The sequence below is a fragment of the Musa acuminata genome, chromosome BXJ3-2 (genome assembly GCF_036884655.1).
Source record: "Musa acuminata AAA Group cultivar baxijiao chromosome BXJ3-2, Cavendish_Baxijiao_AAA, whole genome shotgun sequence".
NCBI classification, from domain to species: Eukaryota; Viridiplantae; Streptophyta; class Magnoliopsida; order Zingiberales; family Musaceae; genus Musa; species Musa acuminata.
Genome location: NC_088350.1, coordinates 22,330,523 through 22,350,675, shown reverse-complemented (window position 1 = coordinate 22,350,675; position 20,153 = coordinate 22,330,523). Strand labels below are relative to the sequence as shown.

At 37.8% G+C, this 20,153-nt stretch overlaps 3 protein-coding genes across 5 annotated transcripts; 2 read left to right on the top strand and 1 right to left on the bottom strand.

Moving 5' to 3' along the window:
* The first annotated feature begins 61 nt into the window (after positions 1-61).
* Positions 62-4,518, top strand: LOC135630983 (uncharacterized). Of its 2 annotated transcripts, none has more exons than XM_065138328.1 (6): positions 62-652; positions 752-972; positions 2,857-3,067; positions 3,147-3,232; positions 3,386-3,474; positions 4,052-4,518. In XM_065138328.1, the coding sequence occupies exons 1-6, from the start codon at positions 278-280 to the stop codon at positions 4,306-4,308; spliced, it is 1,239 nt and encodes a 412-aa protein (XP_064994400.1). In that variant the 5' UTR covers positions 62-277; the 3' UTR covers positions 4,309-4,518. The 2 variants fall into 2 exon arrangements, with proteins under 2 accessions (XP_064994400.1, XP_064994401.1); XM_065138329.1 differs by having other exon boundaries at positions 65-652; positions 2,851-3,067.
* A 765-nt stretch (positions 4,519-5,283) lies between these two features.
* LOC103969841 (uncharacterized) lies at positions 5,284-13,269 on the top strand. Of its 2 annotated transcripts, none has more exons than XM_009383485.3 (13): positions 5,284-5,580; positions 5,688-5,825; positions 6,248-6,329; positions 6,567-6,643; positions 7,950-8,056; positions 8,983-9,115; positions 9,414-9,530; positions 9,657-9,748; positions 10,025-10,091; positions 10,216-10,294; positions 10,382-10,473; positions 11,569-11,712; positions 12,973-13,269. In XM_009383485.3, the coding sequence occupies exons 1-13, from the start codon at positions 5,350-5,352 to the stop codon at positions 13,111-13,113; spliced, it is 1,500 nt and encodes a 499-aa protein (XP_009381760.2). In that variant the 5' UTR covers positions 5,284-5,349; the 3' UTR covers positions 13,114-13,269. The 2 variants fall into 2 exon arrangements, with proteins under 2 accessions (XP_009381760.2, XP_064994145.1); XM_065138073.1 differs by having other exon boundaries at positions 9,633-9,748.
* A 1,400-nt stretch (positions 13,270-14,669) lies between these two features.
* Positions 14,670-19,920, bottom strand: LOC135630948 (protein disulfide isomerase-like 2-2). Its single transcript, XM_065138277.1, has 11 exons — positions 19,694-19,920; positions 18,949-19,033; positions 18,618-18,715; positions 18,432-18,487; positions 18,106-18,223; positions 17,977-18,004; positions 17,783-17,874; positions 16,226-16,382; positions 16,021-16,145; positions 15,153-15,252; positions 14,670-15,045 (listed from the first exon to the last, which is right to left on the bottom strand). Exons 1-11 carry the CDS (start codon positions 19,852-19,854, stop codon positions 14,977-14,979), a joined length of 1,089 nt encoding a protein of 362 aa, XP_064994349.1. The 5' UTR covers positions 19,855-19,920; the 3' UTR covers positions 14,670-14,976.
* Positions 19,921-20,153: the final 233 nt, after the last annotated feature.

Below are 20,153 nucleotides of genomic sequence, written 5' to 3'. Positions count from 1 at the left end.
CTGTCACCGTTTGCGGTGACGGGATCGCCAAGTTTGGCTAAGCAAGACGGGAGGCGGAGGACCGCACTCGCCTTCCCCCAACCATATCGCCTCGCAGATCCCCAGCCCACCGTCTATCGCCCGTCATCTCCCCACAAAAACCCTAAGAAGAAGAAGAAGCAGAAGCTTCGATCGATTACCATTGACGGCCTCGCGACATCTGAATCGAGATCCCTCTCGAGGGATTGTACGGTTTCCCCAACCGTCGAATTCGCGCTCTCGTCTTCCTCAGCCGATAATGGGCGCTTCCGGTGGCTCGTCGTCGGCCCGCTTCCACGGCGTTGATCGCTTCTACAGCCCGCCCGCGGTCAGAAGGCAGATCGAACAGCAGCAGAAGCAGAAGCTCCAACAGCAACAGCAGCAGCAGCAGCAGCAATCACCGACGCACAGGCCGGCGCGGCCTAAGCCCCGGCCCGCCCAGCCTGCAGCGCAGCCGCTGGTCGAGTCGCGTGATGCCGCGGATAATCGGGCCGAATCAGATGATTCATCTTCCAAACAATCGGTCTCGTCCTCACCCTCGTCTCCCTCGCCCGTGCCGCCGCCGCCTGCCGGGAACCTCGACCGGTTTCTCGAGTTCACCACCCCGGTCGTCCCCGCTCGTTATCTGCCCAAGGTTTGGCAATAGATTGACGCTAGAAAGGAGTTCGCTTTCTTGTCTTGGGCGATTGTTATGTCAGTCGTTGTGGAGGTCTAACCTTTTGGGTTGCGACAGACGAGCGTGAGGGGGTGGAGGAACTGCGACGCCGCGACGGTGCAATCGCAGCCCTACTTTTGCCTTGGAGATCTTTGGGAATCTTTGAAGGAGTGGAGCGCTTATGGCGCTGGGGTGCCTCTGGTGCTGAACGGGAGCGACTCCGTTGTTCAGTACTATGTGCCGTATCTTTCTGCAATCCAACTATATGTGGACACTTCGAGTGCCACCTTGAGATTAAGGTAAGCATGAGTTCGCTACTTTCTCTGTTCAATGCTGTTTATCTTGTAGCCCCTTCTAACCTTACAGAATATGGTACGCCTCGGTTGCATCTCACATCATTTATCTTCAGTATTGAAGCATAATTTTTAGACCAAAGGATGTGAAATTTCTGAATCTTTTGTTTCCTATTCTTTATATCTTGGTGAAATGTTAGTAAATGCAGTTTATTGGTCCAGGGACCTCTTCAGTTGTGCGAAATCTAACCTAAGGTTTCAAAGTGCTCAATGATGTTTTAGTTCTTGCTTTTTGTTTGTGACAATCATTCTGATCATTTGAGATGAACTGATGTTGGACATTTCTGCTCTTATTGCGTGAGATATGGCTAGTAGGGAACTGGATTATTTTGGCCTTTAGGGACCTCAAGAGTTTTGAGCATGATTGATGGTTCCTGTCGGATATTAATCATTTTTGCTCTTGTTTTGGTGATTGCTTGTGGTTTGTCCTTTGCACATAGCTGCAATGGTTTCCTTGTATTTTGCTGCTGAAATATAGGGAGAAGCCACCTTAAATAGAATAGGATCAGTGCAAATTCATTCTTCTTTCTTGTTGATTGTTTGAACAATGTCTCCATATTATGCACTTGATGTGTACTAAGAAGAAACTCATTTGTATTATAGGAAAGTGCATCATGTGAAAGCATTCATTAAATTAGCATTTTTGTTTGATGAGCAAATAGTGAGCTTATTATGAGGAAAACTTTCGAATAGTAACCTGTGCTATCTTTGCTCAGCTGGAATAAAGAGCAAAATGACACTAATATTCAAACGAGTTCATCTCCATATGTGTCTGGATGTAAGGTGTTGGGGTTGCAGAGTTTTGCTTAACTTGGTTTTATGACTAAATATTGGACTAGAAGATAATATGACATACAAAGATAAAATGATAATTTCTCTTAAGTTTTGAAGCATCAATAACTGCAGAAAATTTATAAAGAACTGTAAAAGCAACAAAATTTCAAACATGTACTTCTATTATTTGATCCTCTCGTCTTGTTTTATGAACTGTGATTATTGATTTTGCATGATTATTATTATTTCAAAGCCTTCGACCTTGGGGCATGTATAATGAATGAAGTAAGTTGTTGGCTTGCATGCTATGTCTAAGCTCATATCTATCATCTTTTGGTTGTCAACTTTACATATCTGTGAATGAAAGTAAGTTACTGTACATATCTGTGTACAGTAAGGGCACAAAGACATGTATGTGCTGATTACTTTGGCGCATAAGGATTTTGAATGTCAACTATCTTTGTTGAGTGTTTCCAGGCTATAAGGTTTTGGAAGTGGTGTGATGATGGTAAAATGTTAAGAATAGTACTTATTAAGAATATCTAGCTTGAGGATTGATTTTTATGATAATTTAAGAATAATTACACATTATAATGATTTGGTAAAAAGAGTAGCTAGATGATGTGATTTCGAGTTTCAGACAATTGAAGGGTATTTGTGGAGTAATGAAAGAGGATTCTTAGATCACCCGTGAAGGGCCGGTCATAGTAACTTCCAGATATGTACTCAACTAGGTAAGAGGAGATTGTTGGCAAAAAAGATATTAGCACTAGATAAAGGATAATGACAGAGAATTCCTAGTACACCAGTTTGGCAGTTGATTCAGTACTTATCTGAATGTTGGGAGACATAGTCTGAAAGAATGTCTATGTCATGAACTTCTATCAGCATTTGCTTTGTTTCTAGAGTAGCATCATAAGACTAACTGGTCTCTTTTTCCTTTTCACAATGTGGAACAGTCTTTTCATCTTTTCCCTTTGTGTGAAACCATAAACAAACAATTTTGAGTTAAACTCTGTTCCTCATTTTAAAGCAACTTGGTGTGGCAAGTGACAGGGATCGATTCCCAGATACTAGCAGCGATAGCAGTTGTGGGAGTGAAGTGGACCAAGTACAGGAAAGAATTACATCCTTGGGAACTATCAACCACAATGTGCAAGGAGACTTTGTAGGTGACAATGGTGATGCTTGCACCCCAGCCACTCGTCCTGTATTTGAGTACCTAGAGCGGGATCCACCATATGGAAGGGAACCTCTCGCTGACAAGGCAAGTTTAGCCTTGAATATTTAAGCAAATGGAGATTTCTGAATTTTTTTGTTCTTACACCTAATGAGATGTGTCGCAGATATCAGTTCTTGCAAGTAAATTTCCAGATCTGAAGACATATAGAAGCTGTGATCTATTGTCATTGAGTTGGATGTCTGTTGCATGGTATGCAATCATAGATTCTTCAACAGACCAGTCTCATCATCTTTCTTCATAAAGGAAAATTTTTGAAGTTATATGCCCTGGATATTTATTTTCATGATCTATTAGATATATTCATGCTAATCATGTAAAATATTTTTGATGTTTATGCTGCAGGTACCCAATATACAGGATACCAATGGGACCAACATTAAGGGACTTGGATGCTTGCTTTTTGACATTTCACACTCTGTCATCTCCTAAAAGTAAGCATCGGTTATTCACAAATTTAGAACCAGGTTTATATCCAATTTGTTATCATTGTTTTAGTGATCTATATATGTGCCATATGCAAATTATCGATAATAAAATTGATTTTAGAGTTTGAAGACATGCAAATAACTATTCAATATTCATCCAAATTGTATTAGTTCTTTGCTTGTACTTCTGCTCAGATGAAAAATTTTATTGCATAGGATAGTATTCAATGGTTCATGGTTCCACTGCCTAAGGGACAGGGCCATTTGGAGTGACAACCATGTCAAGGGACCTCAAATTTGTTAAGTTCTGCACTTTTAAAAGTCAACATGCAGGTGTTGACATATAGGTTCTTAAACAACTTCTAAAGCATTGGTTTCTTAAGAGAGTATTATGCTCCTGATAATAGATGGTGTTGAGAGGGTCAGCACTATACAGGATAAGAAGATGAGATTCCTCTATCGGCTCCAACACCGATCAAAGAGGGATTTTACCTTGTGATGGCAGTGCAAATAAAGAGGGATATTTTGGAAAGTGCTACTGCTCTGGGTTTCTTAATGTGCCCTTTTTGGTTTCTGTTGACAGATGGAGCTGGTCCACAGTCTGAGGTTCATGGAACTCATTCTGTTAGAGATGTCAAGAGATCTGTGAAGTTAACGTTGCCTGTCTTTGGGCTTGCTTCATACAAGTTCAGAGGTTCTATTTGGACATCTAATGGACTGCACGAACGACAGATCTCAAGCTCTCTGCTTCAAGCTGCAGATAATTGGCTTCGCCTTCTTCGTGTAGATCATCCAGACTATAGTTTTTTTGTGTCTCATTATAGCGCATTTAGGAGATGATCTTTGATTCAAGTGAAACTGCCCATTTTAATTTTTTGGTGTATCAATCAGAACTTTATCTGGGTGCCCGTGGGACAGTTTGCCATCAGTCTGTTTTTATTGGCATGTCTCGTTCCGCGATCTTATGTTTTTGAGAGAGGAGATACACAGATAAGCGAGAACTTTATATTTTTACAAAGCTCTTAGAATAAAATTCTACATTAAGAGCCAGTGAGAGAAACAATGTGGTTAAATGTTTATGTGAGTACGACTTGTTTACGTTGTCTTGCATGTCTGTGGGGCTGAGGCAAGTGCCATTACCTTGTTTTCCACAGCTTAATTTGGTCTCTTTCTTGACATCCTGCAAGTCTTGATTGGCTTTTATTGTTTGGGAGCATTTGAGCAGTTTCAAGCTCTCAGATTTTAATCTGTTTTCTTGTTCCAGCTTTTCTCTCGTTTCTTTCTCTCTCTTCTTCTGCGTCCCTGTTTGCTATATACGTCATGAACATTACTAACTTAAGATCACTCCTCGACCTCGACCTTCTACAGGGTCACAAGCGGCACGCCGAGAAACGGGATATCGTTAGGACTCCAATAAATTTCTCTTTGTGCTACCCTTTGTCAAGTCGAAGTTAACATCATTCAATTTAATAGTTCCAATATTAACAATTCTTCATTTAAGTGATGGCGAATTTATACCACTAACACTAAAAAGGAATTTTTATATTTCTATCCTTCTAAAATTTTGAAATTGCATATCTGTCCTTATAAATGTTGGTATAATATATATATATATATATATATTTGAAATAATAAAATTCTTCACTTAGATTCTGCTTAACTATAATTAGCATTAGTTAAATATAAATTTACATATTTAAATATTTTTAAATCTCTTTGATATTTTTATGAATATTATGTATATTTTTAAACTATATTAAAAATGCCATTTAAAATTCAAATTGCAGTAGAGATTAATCATAACGATATGTGCAATTTTGCCTACCAAATAGTTCTTCTTCCTTCGTCGCGTAGGAAGGAGGCAGACCCCAACCCAAATTGATGGACTCCGTCGTCCCAGTCAACGGAGAGGAACGAGCTCCCCTCCTCCCTTCTCCATCTCCTCCCTCCGCAGCCGTCGCTGAAGATGATCAGATCCGACCATGGCCGTCCGATCACGACCCCTTCCTGCCTCTCCCCGGCGGTGCGGCTCCGCCGGAGCCCCCCGCCGCCCCTTCCGATCCCAAGCAGCGGCTCGCCTCGCTCGACGTCTTCCGCGGCCTCACCGTCGCGGTGAGCGAATCCTCTCTTTGTGTTGAAACCCTCGGTTGGTTTTATCCTTTTTTTGAAGGCGGCAGAAGAATTTTCGAATTCTCCCCGTTTGATGATGTTTTCTTCAGCTGATGATTCTTGTGGATGACGCCGGCGGGGCGTTCCCGTCGATCAACCACGCGCCTTGGGTCGGCGTCACGCTCGCGGACTTCGTCATGCCCTTCTTCCTCTTCAGCGTCGGCGTATCAGTGGCTTTGGTCTTTAAGGTGTGTCATCGATTCTTTCCTTGCTCGTAACAAGGCCTCGCTACGCATATCTTGAGTCACCTAGTTAGTTTCCTCTCCATTTTACCTACTTAAATTGCCTTCTTCGACATGTCTCTGGGTGGCGTCGTGATTTGTATTTCCGGGTCGCATTAAATCCAATTCATTAATCAGACAAGAAACTCTGGGATAAGTGTTTAGTAGGTTTCTTCTCATGAAAGCGTTTAATTTTCCCCTATCCATCAACAGTTACATAATCCGTTAAATATCTTTTGCTAACTATCTTTTGTTTGGAAAGAATTTTGGTTACTGTCTCTTGTCACCTATGCTCTTTCGGCAAATTTTGCCGAAATAGCCGAAAGAGCATAGCTTACTATCTTTTGTTTAGAAAGAATATTGCTGACCAGGGCTTAGGGTTTTTGCAGAAAACTCCAAACAAGATGGCTGCTACAAAGAAGGTTATATTGAGGACGATTAATCTCTTCCTCTTGGGGTTGGTACTGCAAGGTTATCTTAGCTTTTTTTCCTGACTGATTTTACATGCACTTTTCTATTCGTTTTTTATTGCCCTTGGGCATGACTGGTTACCTGCACACAATGTATTATCTGTGTTGCTTCCCTTTTATAGTCCGCACAAGTGGTAGCATCTTTGTTAGCTTCTGAAGACTCTTTTAAGTTTAGTTTTATATGTACTGTCAACTAGTTAATTGGACTTTCTTCTGGTTCATGTGTTGTTCCTTTTAGGTGGATACTTTCATGGCCGTAATCATTTGACGTATGGAGTTGACATAGATCGAATACGGTGGTTAGGTATATTACAGGTAATCTTGGTGATTGAGACTTAACCAGCTGTAACTAATTGATACTGTTAAATCGCATCATTAGTCTAGGCTAACTTGTGTTAATGTTAAGCTAATGTCTATGATGAAACTGAATACTCCTCTGTACCTTTTGGACAACTTTCGTGGCATCTTTTTGGTTTTCACAGAATATGAATTGAATCTCACCAGTTCATACGTGCATGGTTGATTATGCTAATTTGCACATGCTCACTGTTTATAATGTCCATAAATATCACCCAGAGAAGTTAGCCAACAAAATCTTTGTTATGCATATTTGATGCGATAAACATTCGCAAACCTACTTGTTCAGTAACTTGTGCAAGTCTGTCAAAGTGGCTAAAATGATTAAGCCGAGTTGTAGTGGTAGGTTACAATATTATGTTCGTCAATTCCTCTTTTCTTATTAGTTAGTATATTTTCTGGTGTGTCATAATCTCATCAAATGAAAAGAGTGATATCCAATTTTCTTTATGATGTTCTAACTTGTTCCTTTAGTTGCTTTCCTCAACCTTCCTTTAATTTGTGAGAATAAAAGATAATTTGTTAACAAAATCTACTTGGAAAGATAATTTGTTCCTTTAGTTTCTTTCCTCAACCTTCCTTTCCTCAAAACTGAACTAACCTTGATGCCTTTCTTTAGTTAAACTGGAAAGGAAGATTTAGGTGCAATGCAGAAATCTACTTGGGATTCAATGTAGAGAATTTCCTTTCCTGTGTGATTATATCATGCAGAAATATGTAACATAGATATGGTGTTATTGAGGGCTTCAAACGCAGCACTAGGAGATTGGATTAGTGGGCAGTTATTACATGCATAATTATGATTATATAAAACTTGAATATATTTATCAATTTACACAACACTAAGAAATAATCTGATGTAACTATTTAGCTCCATCACCATTTCCAGAACAATGAAAAACTATTTAGAAAAAGAAATTCTAATAGTGCAGTTTCTTTGTGTTGATGTGGTGATCATCATGTTATTGAAACTTTTCCCATTATTTATTTCTTAATAACAAAATTATGCATTAGCAATAAAGATAAATTATCTATTTTAGATAATAATGTTTAGATTATGCTAACAACTCACTTATGTTTATCTAGCTTTAGTGAATTGGGAGTGTTTCTGGAGTTGCTCTTTTTTAGTTTTAAATATATTGACAAGGTACAACTGATTAAACATTATCTGGTAAATAAGAGAGCTGTTGGCATTCTGATTTCCTGTTGTATTTTATTTCTGCTCTAACTTAAGGTTGTCTGATTATGTCTTTATGTTTCTTAGAGGATATCAATTGGATATTTTTTAGCAGCATTGTCTGAGGTCTGGCTCGTTAGCAGTATACTGGTGGATTCTCCTATGTCTTATGTGAAGAAATACTACATGGAATGGTCAGTCATTTGTAGTTATTTTAGAGATTCAACATTCATATTGGAGGAATCTTCAATGCTTAGTAATGAAGACTAATTTTTTCTTTGAAAAATGGAGACTAATTTGGTATTTTCTCTTGATTTTCTATTTAACTGTAATTCTTATCTCTGCATCTTTGGTATGTAAATGATCTGCAGTAACTATCCTGATTGAGCTATTCAAACTAAGATTTTTTTTACATAAATGTTTTAGAGTTTCTGTTCTGTCATTGCCCAAGTATGAATAGAGAGTTAAGGTTAGAAGACTAGGAGACAGATTGTAGACTGTGATTTTATTTATTGGAAACTCTGTAGTTAAATTTAGTAATACAAAATGTCAAATTAATTCAGATACATTCCTTGGATCATGACAACTGTATGTGTGCTTGCTATCTGCTAACTGCTTTTCATCTATGCATATGGCACCCACTTAAGTGCTTTTATAAATCTCAGTATTCTTTAACGTTTTGATGGACCTTCTACTTCTTTAACTTCTTAAGCACTTGAGAGTTGAGACAACATTCTTGACTAGGTGTCAATCAGCTCTCAATTATTGTGACTATGGACTCTCAGTTTCAAAGTTGAGTTTGAGACTAAACTGTGCACACATCAAGATTCAAATTCAAACCTAATCTATATTCTTAAGCATGCTCCTTCAGTCATAGATGTGCGGTCTTGAAGAACATCATATTTTGTATCTAGTGCTCTAGGGTTTATTCAGTAAGTTAAAAGATGAGAATTTTTTATTTGTAATAATTCAAAGTGTAATTTAATGGATTAAAATTTCTTTGATGCATTGAGCTTACTTGTAATTAGTATAATTTTTCTATCAATGAAATTAAGTCAATTAACTTTTTTTTTTAGATTTCACTGAAGTAGATACTGATTGATCCATTTTTTGGTTATAGGATAATTGCCATCCTAATATCTGCAACGTACGTTTGCTTGCTTCTGGGTCTCTATGTTCCAAACTGGCAATTCGAAGCTCCAGGCAGCAATTCCACCCTATCAAGTTCCTATTATGGAACCAAAATAGAAACAGTATGTTTGGGATGACTAGCCACGTTGATATGCTGTTTGTAATGTAATGATTATCTGCTCTATATTTGAATATAAGAACTAGACATGGCTCTTCAGTCGAATGGTATTTGTATTTTATGCAAAAGAAAAAAGAATATTTTGAGAAATAGAAAAATGGAAACCGTAACAATTGGCCTTCATGAACATATTCTTAGAATCCATTTTATAAACATTAAATATGTTTATTAGTTGGTATCAGAATTACTGAAGCATCTCTTAACTTAGGTTTATTATTCATCTTTCATGTTTCTTGTTGTAGGTGCAATGCGGAGTAAGGGGTAGTCTCGGCCCTCCTTGCAATGCTGTTGGCTCAATAGATCGGCTTCTTCTTGGTCAACAACACCTTTATCATAATCCAGTATATAAAAGGACAAAGGTTTTTAGCTAATTTTTCTTTAACTTCAAGTAGTAGATTTTTTCAGATTACTCATGTTTTGGCACTCATCATATGCCAATTAACATGTTTTGTCTTGATCAGAACTTTCAAGCCCTTATTTTGCAGGAGTGCAGTGTTAATTCTCCAGATTATGGGCCACTACCACCAAACTCACCCGCATGGTGCCTCGCCCCATTTGATCCTGAGGGTCTGTTAAGGTCAGTAAAGTTATAGACAGACGAGTCTTTTACCAAGTCATACTACCTTAAGATAGAAGTAACAAGTTCAAGAAACTAGATTCTTGCTAAACATATCATGGGGAAAACAACAGTTAGCTCATTGTCCATCTTGCATTCACTGCATTTCCTGAGCCATTTTCTGGTAACTTATATTTAATTGTTGTCCATGCTGGTAATGATGAGTGGGGTTTTATTTAATACTTTCTGATATGAGAATTAATTTCTGGTCTTTTGTTTGTTCCTGTGGATACTCAGTTCATTGATGGCTGCCGTAACATGCTTTGCTGGATTGCATTTTGGGCACCTAATTGTGCATTTTAAGGTACGATCTCCTTGCTGCTCTGTCTTATTGAGTCTATGAAAATGTTTGTTTGGAGAAATTATTATGTCGGATTTGAAATGATATTACTAGATTCTGTTGTCTGTTTTGGACTTTTTTTCTGTAGAGTCATGCTCAAAGAATTCTGCTGTGGTCCATCACCTCATTGATACTTGTGCTCTGTGCATTTGTTGTGCAACTATCAGGTATCGTAAGCTTCTCAATCATTAAAATTGTTTTCACAGGACATCTAATTTCTTCTACTTATTGCAAAAAAATTTCATTTCTCTCAGGTATGCCTTTTAGCAAGCCATTGTACACATTGAGCTACATGTTTCTTACCGCAGGAGCTTCGGGCTTTCTATTTATTCTAATATATTACATTGTAAGTTCATTTTCTTCTCTGATCTTTTGTGAGTTTGTGATATTCATTTATTGAAAATTTCAGGCATTTGTATTCATGTAACTGGGAGATGTTGTGTTTATGCTTAGTTTATCCTTATAATATGTTAATACACATTCCATAGACAAATATGATAATAGACATTGTATATCTGAATTCTTATGTATAGGCAGTTGTATTCATGGCAGGATGCTACTTTTGCTTTATCTATTCTTCTCCAAAGACATCAAACTTATCCATGTTGGGTATTGAAATATCTATTGAGCAATAGAGAAGATTCACCAAAAGGCAAAAACAAATCTACTGCTTGTTTCTTATCAACCAATACAAGGAGTAACCCCAATGTCTATTGACAAACAACTTCAATGTGATTGAAATTTAACTGTTCTTTTCCAATTTTCATTCCAGGTCTACTCATTCAATCAACCTTGCATCAGAGGCAATAATAACTTAAACCTAAAAGCTTATGTAGCAACGTCTTCTTAATATTTTAGTTTTTGGTATTGATGTCCTCTTCTCTGAATATAGTGTAAAAACTGATAAATGTGACCAAGCCATTATGTTGCAGATTTTAGTTAGATTTACGATTTTTTAACCCCTACTTATTCCACTGCTATAAAAAAGTCTGATATTATGCGTATTTCTATCCTTCCCCTTGATGGCTTCTAAGTTAACATGCCACGCAACATTTGTCATTTTCGACAAAATGCCCCTTCAGCTAGATTCATGTGACTAAAAGCTACCAGAAAAAAATGTCCATCCTCGTTGATGGTGGGTGCTTTCCAACAAGGTGATGTCGATGATGTTCTATTTGAGTTTTCATGGCATGGTCAATGCTGGAAGGCCAAAAAAATAAGGAGAGGTGAGCTCCCTGTGAGCTTCACGTGATGCTCGCAGCTCATAATTTGTTCATCAGAGGATTTATTCATAATGAAATTTCTGACGATTGGGTTTGCTCTCAGTGATTCTTCCATGGCTCTTGTATTAGTATGGTTTGATGTATTTGATTAAGTGTAATGTATTGTTTCATAGCTTTAGTTTGTTTCTTATCAAATGCTGTTCTTGTGGTTTATGCAGGTCGATGTAAATCAGTTAAAAATGACTTTTATTTTGTTCCAGTGGATGGGAATGAATGCACTAATTGTTTATATTTTAGCTGCTTCTGAGCTATTCCCAGCATTTATTCAAGGATTTTATTGGCGTTCACCACAAAACAACCTGGTATATCTTGCTCTTTTTCCTTTTAGGTGCTGGTGGACAAAACAAATGCTTTTTTTAATGCTAGCCTCCATACACTCTGACAATTACACTGTTACTAAAAGAGGGACAATTTGTTTGTCATCTTGTCTCCTCCTAAGAAATTAATGGGTTCCTTCTCTTATTCACGCTTATATATAGTGCTTATTTATTGTCCTGTCAAGGTATAAAACCCAGTTTGATTGGCTTTGTGGAGTTTTAATTTTGGTGGTCAAGGTGATTTTGCTCAAGAATTTTGGCATATTGATCCAAAATTTGTCAGGATTAAAGAAAAGAAAGGAACATTTCTATGTGGTCTCAGTAACCTATTTTGTATTGTTTGGTTAAGCACTTGTAAACATTTCTTTTTTTTGGTTTAGTTTCAGCATTTGAAGTCTTCTACCTACCGATGATTTTGGTGTTACAGAAGTCCCAGTAAAGGGTGACTTATGCCTCTATATATATGTTTTTGGTCCTCAGTCATGCTTCTTTTTGGGCCTCATATTTGATCATCGTAAATCTTACTGTATCTTATGATCATTTGGCTATCTGACAACTTTTTGACATTCAATGATGTTTCGATGCTGAGGATGCCTTATCTACTGAAATAGCAAAATTACAGTTGCCAACTATGTACTATTGCTTTCTTATGGATTGTTCTAAACAGAAACAATGACTACTCCTTCCAGTCCTTTTGCACTTTGTTTTAACTTTTAACCACATTAGGCCCATTCTTTGCAAGGATTATCTGTTAAGTACTGTGTGAGAGTGTGGCCATTGGGTGGCACTCTGCTTTCCAATGCGAAGGAGAAGTATGGTATTTGGAATTCAGTTTAATTTATTTTCAGGGCCTCTCTATGGTCATCTTCATGATTTCTTGTATTGAATGACCGTCTTTTTTATTATAGAGTTAATTGAACTGTTAACTGATAATTTCACACATTTATGATGCACATACGAGTCACCATATAGAAGAGATACTCGATAACCTTTTTACCTGTTATCTGCCCTCTTGTCTTCCTTTTGTCGTCTGTGTCATCTTCTGGAGGCATCTGCATCTGCATCTACATTATCATATAGATCAAGGGCGATATCATAAGATTTCCACATTTGTGCCTCAGCAAAATCCATGTTTCTTCTGAGAAATTTTGCTTCATGTAGCTTGATTTGTCTACTGTTGATGTACTTCAAAACCATCCTTGTGCTTTATTATTGACATTGCATAAGAAATAAAATCCCTTGCAGGTGAATGCCACAGAGTCAATACTCCAGACCATCTTCCACTCCAAGAGATGGGGCACTTTGGCATTTGTTGTACTGGAGATCTTGTTTTGGTGCCTTGCTGCTGGCTTCCTACACATGAAAGGTATATACATCAAGCTGTAAGCTTTGCTTCTGTAAGTTGTAGTCCATCTGCAAATAATACTTTTTCCATTCAAGCAACACCATACATTGTGAAAGACACATCTTTCAGTTCTTTTGTTGTATGATATCTCAAGTCTTTTGTTCCACATATATTATGTAATGATCCTTTAGCTCTAATTTGTCTTCCTTGTCATAAACAACTTTTGTTTTTTGTTTTCTGTGCACCTTTGGAAAATTGACTTCCTCTTCAACTTCACCTTGATTAGGATATTCAGTTATATGTTAATACCTAGTTGGATGTATCCTTCTGTTTAAAGGTTGTCCTAAAAAACCCTGATATCGTACAGGAATCAAATAGCGGTCGGACCAATACATATCATCGGTCTGATCATCAATATTGGATCATATAAGTTGGTGTTGGTTGTGAATGATGTAACCATATTGTTGATTGGTTATTGACATTGGTTGAATTTAGATCATGAAAAATCGGTTGAGTAGGAAAATCAAGAGCTAAGTCACACATTTATTTCGAGATATTTTTTAGGATCGACAAGTATTCCACCTCGTGAACATGTGTGCCCATGTTGAGGAAGACGGTACAACTTTGGGGAAAGAGTAGATATAAGATTCATCGTATTAGTTAAGATAGAATTACTACTAGCAATCTACTTCAATCTCAGCTTGTCTAAATAATACTTTGTAATTATATAGCTTTTACCCGATGCTTATATAGTCAATTTATTTAGAAACCAGAGTAAGAGATGTCTCAAATCCATAAAGGAATCACGTAACTAAGCTTCGGTCAGGTCAGAAGTAGAACCAGATTGCGACTTGTGTAGTTGTCTAGCTGCTACGATCGAACGACTCCCACATCTGCTCATAGAACCTCGTGATGAGCTCTGTCGTCCTCATGTCCACCGCAACTGGAGCCCCACCGTCGCTCGTGTCAAGCGACCTGGTGGTTCTCCACTGATGAGATGTGCAGCGACTCATGCGGTTGGTGTGAGTGCCCGCTGGCGAGAGAAAGAGAGAGACTCTGTGGTTAACGGTAATATGTCAGAAGACAAAATTACCGTCAGTGTCTTTTTCTTTTGCGGTCAATTTGTGCAGGAAGGACGGCAATTTTGAAGAAATACTTTCAAAAAATATTTCCCTGAACTCATGCTGACATATTTATAGAGTGAGTAGTTGAAGAAATATTTTCAAAAAAACACTCCCCTCAACTCATGTTGACATGATAGATCCGACTGTTAACTTATTGGATTCTACATGCCGAGTCTCAATTGACCCAACACATTGATTTGATTAAGATTCTCGCTTGTGTTGATTGCGAACTCATGGCAAGAGAGTTGAATCATGATAAATAGTTGGGGGTATTGCACAAAAGAGACTGGAGTGTAGAGATGAGAAATGAGTATCTAAGTTTAGTAGATCCATCTCCAACGTCAACCAATAGCCCTCATCTTTTTTTTCCATTAAAAGATATCAAGGCAATTATCTACGCTCTTTGGAGCGCAAGAGCAAGAGCGAGGATGAAACAAGACGTGGATCAGCAGATCTCTATCTTGGGACTGAAATCCGACTAATTCATATATGATCCTGCATTTTTTTAATTTATTTATCATACAGTGAATCAAAGTTCAAAGCATGCTACCAACCAGCAATCTTTTTTCTTTTTGTTGTCTCAGTGACAGACCCTTTTGACTATAGTTCAACCATATAATCATAAATGATGACATCAGTTTGATTGTAAAGATCACAATAAAAATATCCAATCCTAAGTTAAGGGATGAGTTGATTTCGAAGTGGAATCTCTAACATGTGGGACCCACTTCTCGGCTGTAAGTATTCCTCTCGGAAATGTTTTGAGAGCAAAATCTCAGATTAGGTTGAGAAAGTGGACAGGATGTTCTTCTTGATGATGAACTCATCTGCCTTGGAAGCACTAATTGACTGTTAAACACACAAACCAGACAAAGTTTTTCCATGTTAGCATTTCAAGTGAATAGATGTTAAAAACAAAGACAAATCCTTTATTTTTTTTTTCCTTTTCCCCTCACCTTAGCCAACATGCGTTGCAGCCGCTCGATTTCCTTAGTAGCATAGTTGGCACCTTTCTCAATGCAGCTTTTCGCAGCCTTCAAGTATGTCTTGCCATACCTGAATTTTCAGGACCAAAAACACATGTAATTGCACAACAAAAGTGTCACAAGTTGGCAAATAGCATATTTATATTTGTTCTGGTTGCATTTCGGTTTTGTTATGTACATGTGTTTTACTTGTTTTCTATTAGGTCTGGAGGATGTGGAGCAGTGGAATGTATATGATGCCAAATACAGCAATTATATGTGAAGAAATTGTTGATATGTGCAACATTACAGAATGTTTACAAAAGCAAATGAAAAGAGTTTGTGACAGAATGGCTGGTGATGCAATGAGCAAAAATACTGCAACAACACTAGAAAGTTTTGGCCGAGTTGGCAATGTATCCAAGTGGATAGTGTACGAAAGACCCAATCTTCACTCGACACACCGGTAACATAATAATGGCAAGTAGTCTGAAAGAAGTAGGAGATACAGCGAACAGTTGTTGAAAAGGTCAGCTTTCCAAAGTTATTGGTCACTAAATACTATTAGAATAGACTTAATAAAGAGAAATCATAAGTAACGAGACCCTGAACCATGAACCCAGGAAATCAGGAGGGTCTGTTTTTCCATTTCAACAGATTATAAGAAAAAAAGGTACAAGTCATTCTTGCCGATCCAAATCATACACTGTAAGTATATTGGTCATAGGAGAGAAACAAGTAACCGAAAGTGACATACTGACATCAGGGCAGTAAGAGAAAGCAAACCGGCTAACACCATATTTTCTCAGTCACAATCAGCAGTACTGCTAGAGTTAAAACACTAGAAAAAAGACATTACCTTGCAGAAGAACCTGTAAGTTTTTCAACCTCCTCTTCCATCCGAGACAGGATTGTCTTCCGTTCATCATCAGAGGCACTCACAAATTCCTTCACTAAAGCATCTAAGCTTGCTACAATGCCAGCCTACATTAATTAAACTCCATTTGTTAGAAAGAAGCAACTAACCTAATTCGTAAATACCATTATGATCTATCACCCATAACCTGTGAAGTAAGTTGGCCATTCGCATCCCGACTGGTGCCACACTTCTCATTAAGAAATTTAACAAAGTCATCTAAGTCGCGATCACCGTCATAGTCTTCACCACCTTTGTTGCCCTTGGGGAAAAACTTCAGTGTAGGATAACCACTTACTCCGTACCTGAAAAACAACAGGTGTACTGGTGCACATGAGACCAGAGATGCCTAATTAATGTCCATTTTACATGGTGGACATTTCATTTGGAATCACTCAGAAAACCACTAATTGTATCAGATTTAAAAAACAAAGACAACACAATATCATAGTAGTTGAAACTTGAAATATCATATGGCAAAACACCCTACATCTTAATTTGACAACGAATACAGAATAAAAATATATATACATCATAAGAATCGAAGTAATATTAGTCAACAAATTCATCACAAACTTTTTAGAATATAATATATATAGTATATCATTCATACTTCAGAGTGCACATAGTTTCATTTCAATACTCAGAAGCATTTTATACACCAAAACATTGTTGATGTAATGTGACTGGGATAAGGTTGCTAGTAATTATATATTTGTTATGTCATTTTTTCTCAAATTTCCAACTAGGAAAACTCACATCAAAATACAGAAGTACCAGAAGAAATAAATAAGAATTAGCAGAAAATCATCTCATTGTGTTGGACATATTGAAGGCATAAAACTATGATATTATGTTAAAATGCTTCATGAAAAGTTAAAGCACCTCCAACAATACCAAATCGAAAAACCTACAAATTCAGTGTTTTTAATTAAACTTATCATATACTATCACATTAATCAACACAAACAAGAGACATTAGCAGACTTCAAAAGATCAAAAGGAACATGCAGCAAAATTACAACTACAGCCTTGGATCAATTCTTGACCATGAAAATATCAGTAGTCCGATGACATGATACAAAACTACAAGAGATTGTAAGAGAACTTTCCAGTGAATAAAGAACACTGAAATCCTAGACTAGTGAAACAAGTTGAATCCAAGTTGGTTTGATAGCACAACAAAATGCAGTGAACATAATCCACAAAGCCTGACCAAAAAAATATGTCATTGTGGAATTCTGGGTAAGATGGTTTAGTTGTTGAAGCAAAAGCCAAGGACCACAAGCAACAATGAAATTTAGTGTAGGATTCCACACGATAGATATGCTGGAAAGAGAAATTACTCAAAGGGACATGAAAAAAAATGTAGAACAGGGGAAATAAAGCAAGTCCATCAAGTCAACTGAGCTGTTCGCATTAAGTACTATCATATATGCATGGATGGTTTTTTCCTTCAGCTCTTTCGGCTCAGAGGCAAAAGGAGTCTGATCCCCTTAAGGGCTATTACCATGATTCATCCCTGGTCAGCAAGGTCTCAAAGGAAATAAAGGGACAAGCCCAATGTACAAGACCTCGACTAATGCACCATTTATGGTGGTTCAACAATTCTAAGCAGATTTAACATAAAGAAACAATTTTAGAATGGAAAATCATAGAGGATTTAACTGGATATTCAGTGTTATAATTGCATGATTAAACTTACTTTTCTGCTAAATCCTTGTGTTTATCAGCATCCAAGTTAGCAATTATAACATCCTCTTCCAATTTGTATGCAGAGCCTACCTTCTCATAAGTCTGCATTAAAATAAAACAGATCAGATCCCAATGATCAAATATATGATGAAATTTGGCTTCAAGTCATCTGTACTAGGAATTTCCATACGACAATATACTCACAGGGGCAAGATGCTTGCAGTGTCCACACCTGTTGACATGTTAAGAATAATCAGTTAATCTAATAATGGATAAGACAAGGTAACTCGTGTCATTTATCATTGACAAAGAGCACTGAGAATGTAAACCAACCATGGTGCATAGAATTCCACAAGGACATCTTTAGTTTCATCAAGGACGATCTGGTCAAATGTCTCAGAGGTTAGAACTACTACATTGGAAGGGATAGATGCCAGCTTCACATTTGTTCCTGCAATAGTAAGTCCACAAATGACTCAAAAGTCAATTCATATGACAGAAGAAGATAAGAAATGATCATTGAAATTGATGATACATGCAAAAGTCAACAAGTATCAAACCTAACCAAAACTGCATTACATCTCTGACAGTGACAATCTGTGCAAAAATTCTACATTCTAGATTACAAGCACTAATAGCATATCAAAACAAAGTTGTACCTCCTTCAGTATTCACAAATTCAGCAAGTGATTCTGCAGTTCGTGGGCCTTCATATCTACATAATTATTAGTAATTAGTTTATATCCTATCACAGGAAAAAGACTATTCCACAAAAAACAAAAATTTTGAAGCTAATACCGAGTGGTTAATTGAGCAATGTGCTCCTAAGATGGAATTACACTGACCTTTTTGGTTCCAAGGAACCTTTGGGAAACCATTGAATTGTTGGATAACCTGAAACTCCATACTTGCTGCATAAGCCCTTGTGTTCATCACAGTCCACCTAAATAGGACAAGTGAGCACTAAAATCAGAGCCAATGCATTGTCAGCAGTTGCTAGGACAGTATAAGAAGCCCTGTCAATCTTATCAAGCATTTTATTTATTATCATTATTACATAGCAGAATGATAGACCACATGCTACATACAGAACAATGAATAAATGCAGGAGAAAAGAAAATGGAACCTCAAGTATAAATCATTTAGTAAAACTAAGATAATAAGAATAAGCCTAACCTTCCCAATCAAAACAGATTTAGCCTTCTTAAAGCTTGAGCCCAGCTTTTCATATTCAGGAGCAAGCTTCTTGCAATGTCCACACCTGCAACCAAGAGCATTTTTAAGCAAAGACTAGAATTACATAATCGGAAAGGAAAAAACATAGATTGAATCTTTGTTTATGATACTGTCGTTCCTCAATGGAACTGTCACTCAAGACTTCTCACCATCGTAATGAAGCTCACTGTTCCAACACCCAGAAGAAACCTCAATGATCACAGAGGAAGAAACCAACTGTTCCAATTCAAGTTCCGCACCAAACAAGAATCAAACAGATTTGTTTCAACTAAAACAAATGTAGGACACATTCAACTGATCCAATATCAACGTTTCTCCGACCTTCAAGATATTGAGGCATCCAATTACAAAATGCCTTCGACATCATCGGGACCACCAATCAGATGGAAACAACAGTACACTTCTTATTAAGACAACATTTAGTGAAGAAACTAAGCAAAGCAATTCGTTAGATGAAAAGGCAGAAAAGGAAACTAATCGTGTGCTCCATCGAGATCGAGCCAACGCCCCCTCATCCAACACACAAACCACAAGATCCATGCATTAGAGTCCGATCTGATCGAAGGACTCTGCCGAATGAATTGGAAGACCGCAAAAACTCCACCAGATTCACCGATCCGGAAGTAACAGAGAAGAATCGAGAATTAACAGGGTTCGGGGAGAGAGACGTAGGTTCAGGAATTACCAAGGGGCGTAAAACTCGACTAGGGCGCCGCGATCCTGGCCGACCTCCTTCTCGAAGTTGGCCTCGGTGAGGACGAAGACGTCGTCGTCGGCAAGGGCGCAGGCGAAGAGCAGAGCTAGAATTACGGTTCCGAGAGCGAACCAGATCTGAGATCGTTCCATCTCTCTCTGTCTCTCTCTCGCTTCTGTTCTCTGAATCAAGTAGGGGAGGCAAACGATTCATCTCTCCGCGCTTCCTAGTAATGCCAATTATAATGGAGCGAGGCCGCGAGTGCTTGGTGGAGATCCAAGTCGTCACCACGTGATACGACTGGCTCGTAGATCCAACGGCCGCAAAGATTTGAGACTCGTCACCGAACCCCGAAATGACCGTCCGATCCGATCCGACCCGATCCGAACCTATTAAATAAATGTAAAAGTGAGACCCAAATCGAAAATGATTTCTAAAAAGAAAAATACTA

What these genes read in the sequence shown, in the direction of transcription:
- LOC103969841 (XM_065138073.1), top strand. Translation starts at nt 5,350, where the DNA reads ATGGACTCCGTCGTCCCAGTCAACGGAGAGGAACGAGCTCCCCTCCTC. An exon ending in CAGTGGCTTTGGTCTTTAAG is followed by an intron (nt 5,826 to 6,247) that starts GTGTGTCATCGA and finishes GGGTTTTTGCAG; the next exon opens with AAAACTCCAAACAAGATGGC. An exon ending in ATTTGTTGTGCAACTATCAG is followed by an intron (nt 10,295 to 10,381) that starts GTATCGTAAGCT and finishes CATTTCTCTCAG; the next exon opens with GTATGCCTTTTAGCAAGCCA.
- LOC135630948 (XM_065138277.1), bottom strand. Translation starts at nt 19,854, where the DNA reads ATGGAACGATCTCAGATCTGGTTCGCTCTCGGAACCGTAATTCTAGCT. An exon ending in ATTTGTGAATACTGAAGGAG is followed by an intron (nt 18,224 to 18,431) that starts GTACAACTTTGT and finishes TTACTATTGCAG; the next exon opens with GAACAAATGTGAAGCTGGCA. An exon ending in GTGGAATTCTATGCACCATG is followed by an intron (nt 18,005 to 18,105) that starts GTTGGTTTACAT and finishes ACATGTCAACAG; the next exon opens with GTGTGGACACTGCAAGCATC.
- LOC135630983 (XM_065138329.1), top strand. Translation starts at nt 278, where the DNA reads ATGGGCGCTTCCGGTGGCTCGTCGTCGGCCCGCTTCCACGGCGTTGAT. An exon ending in CCGCTCGTTATCTGCCCAAG is followed by an intron (nt 653 to 751) that starts GTTTGGCAATAG and finishes GGGTTGCGACAG; the next exon opens with ACGAGCGTGAGGGGGTGGAG. An exon ending in AGTTGGATGTCTGTTGCATG is followed by an intron (nt 3,233 to 3,385) that starts GTATGCAATCAT and finishes TTTATGCTGCAG; the next exon opens with GTACCCAATATACAGGATAC.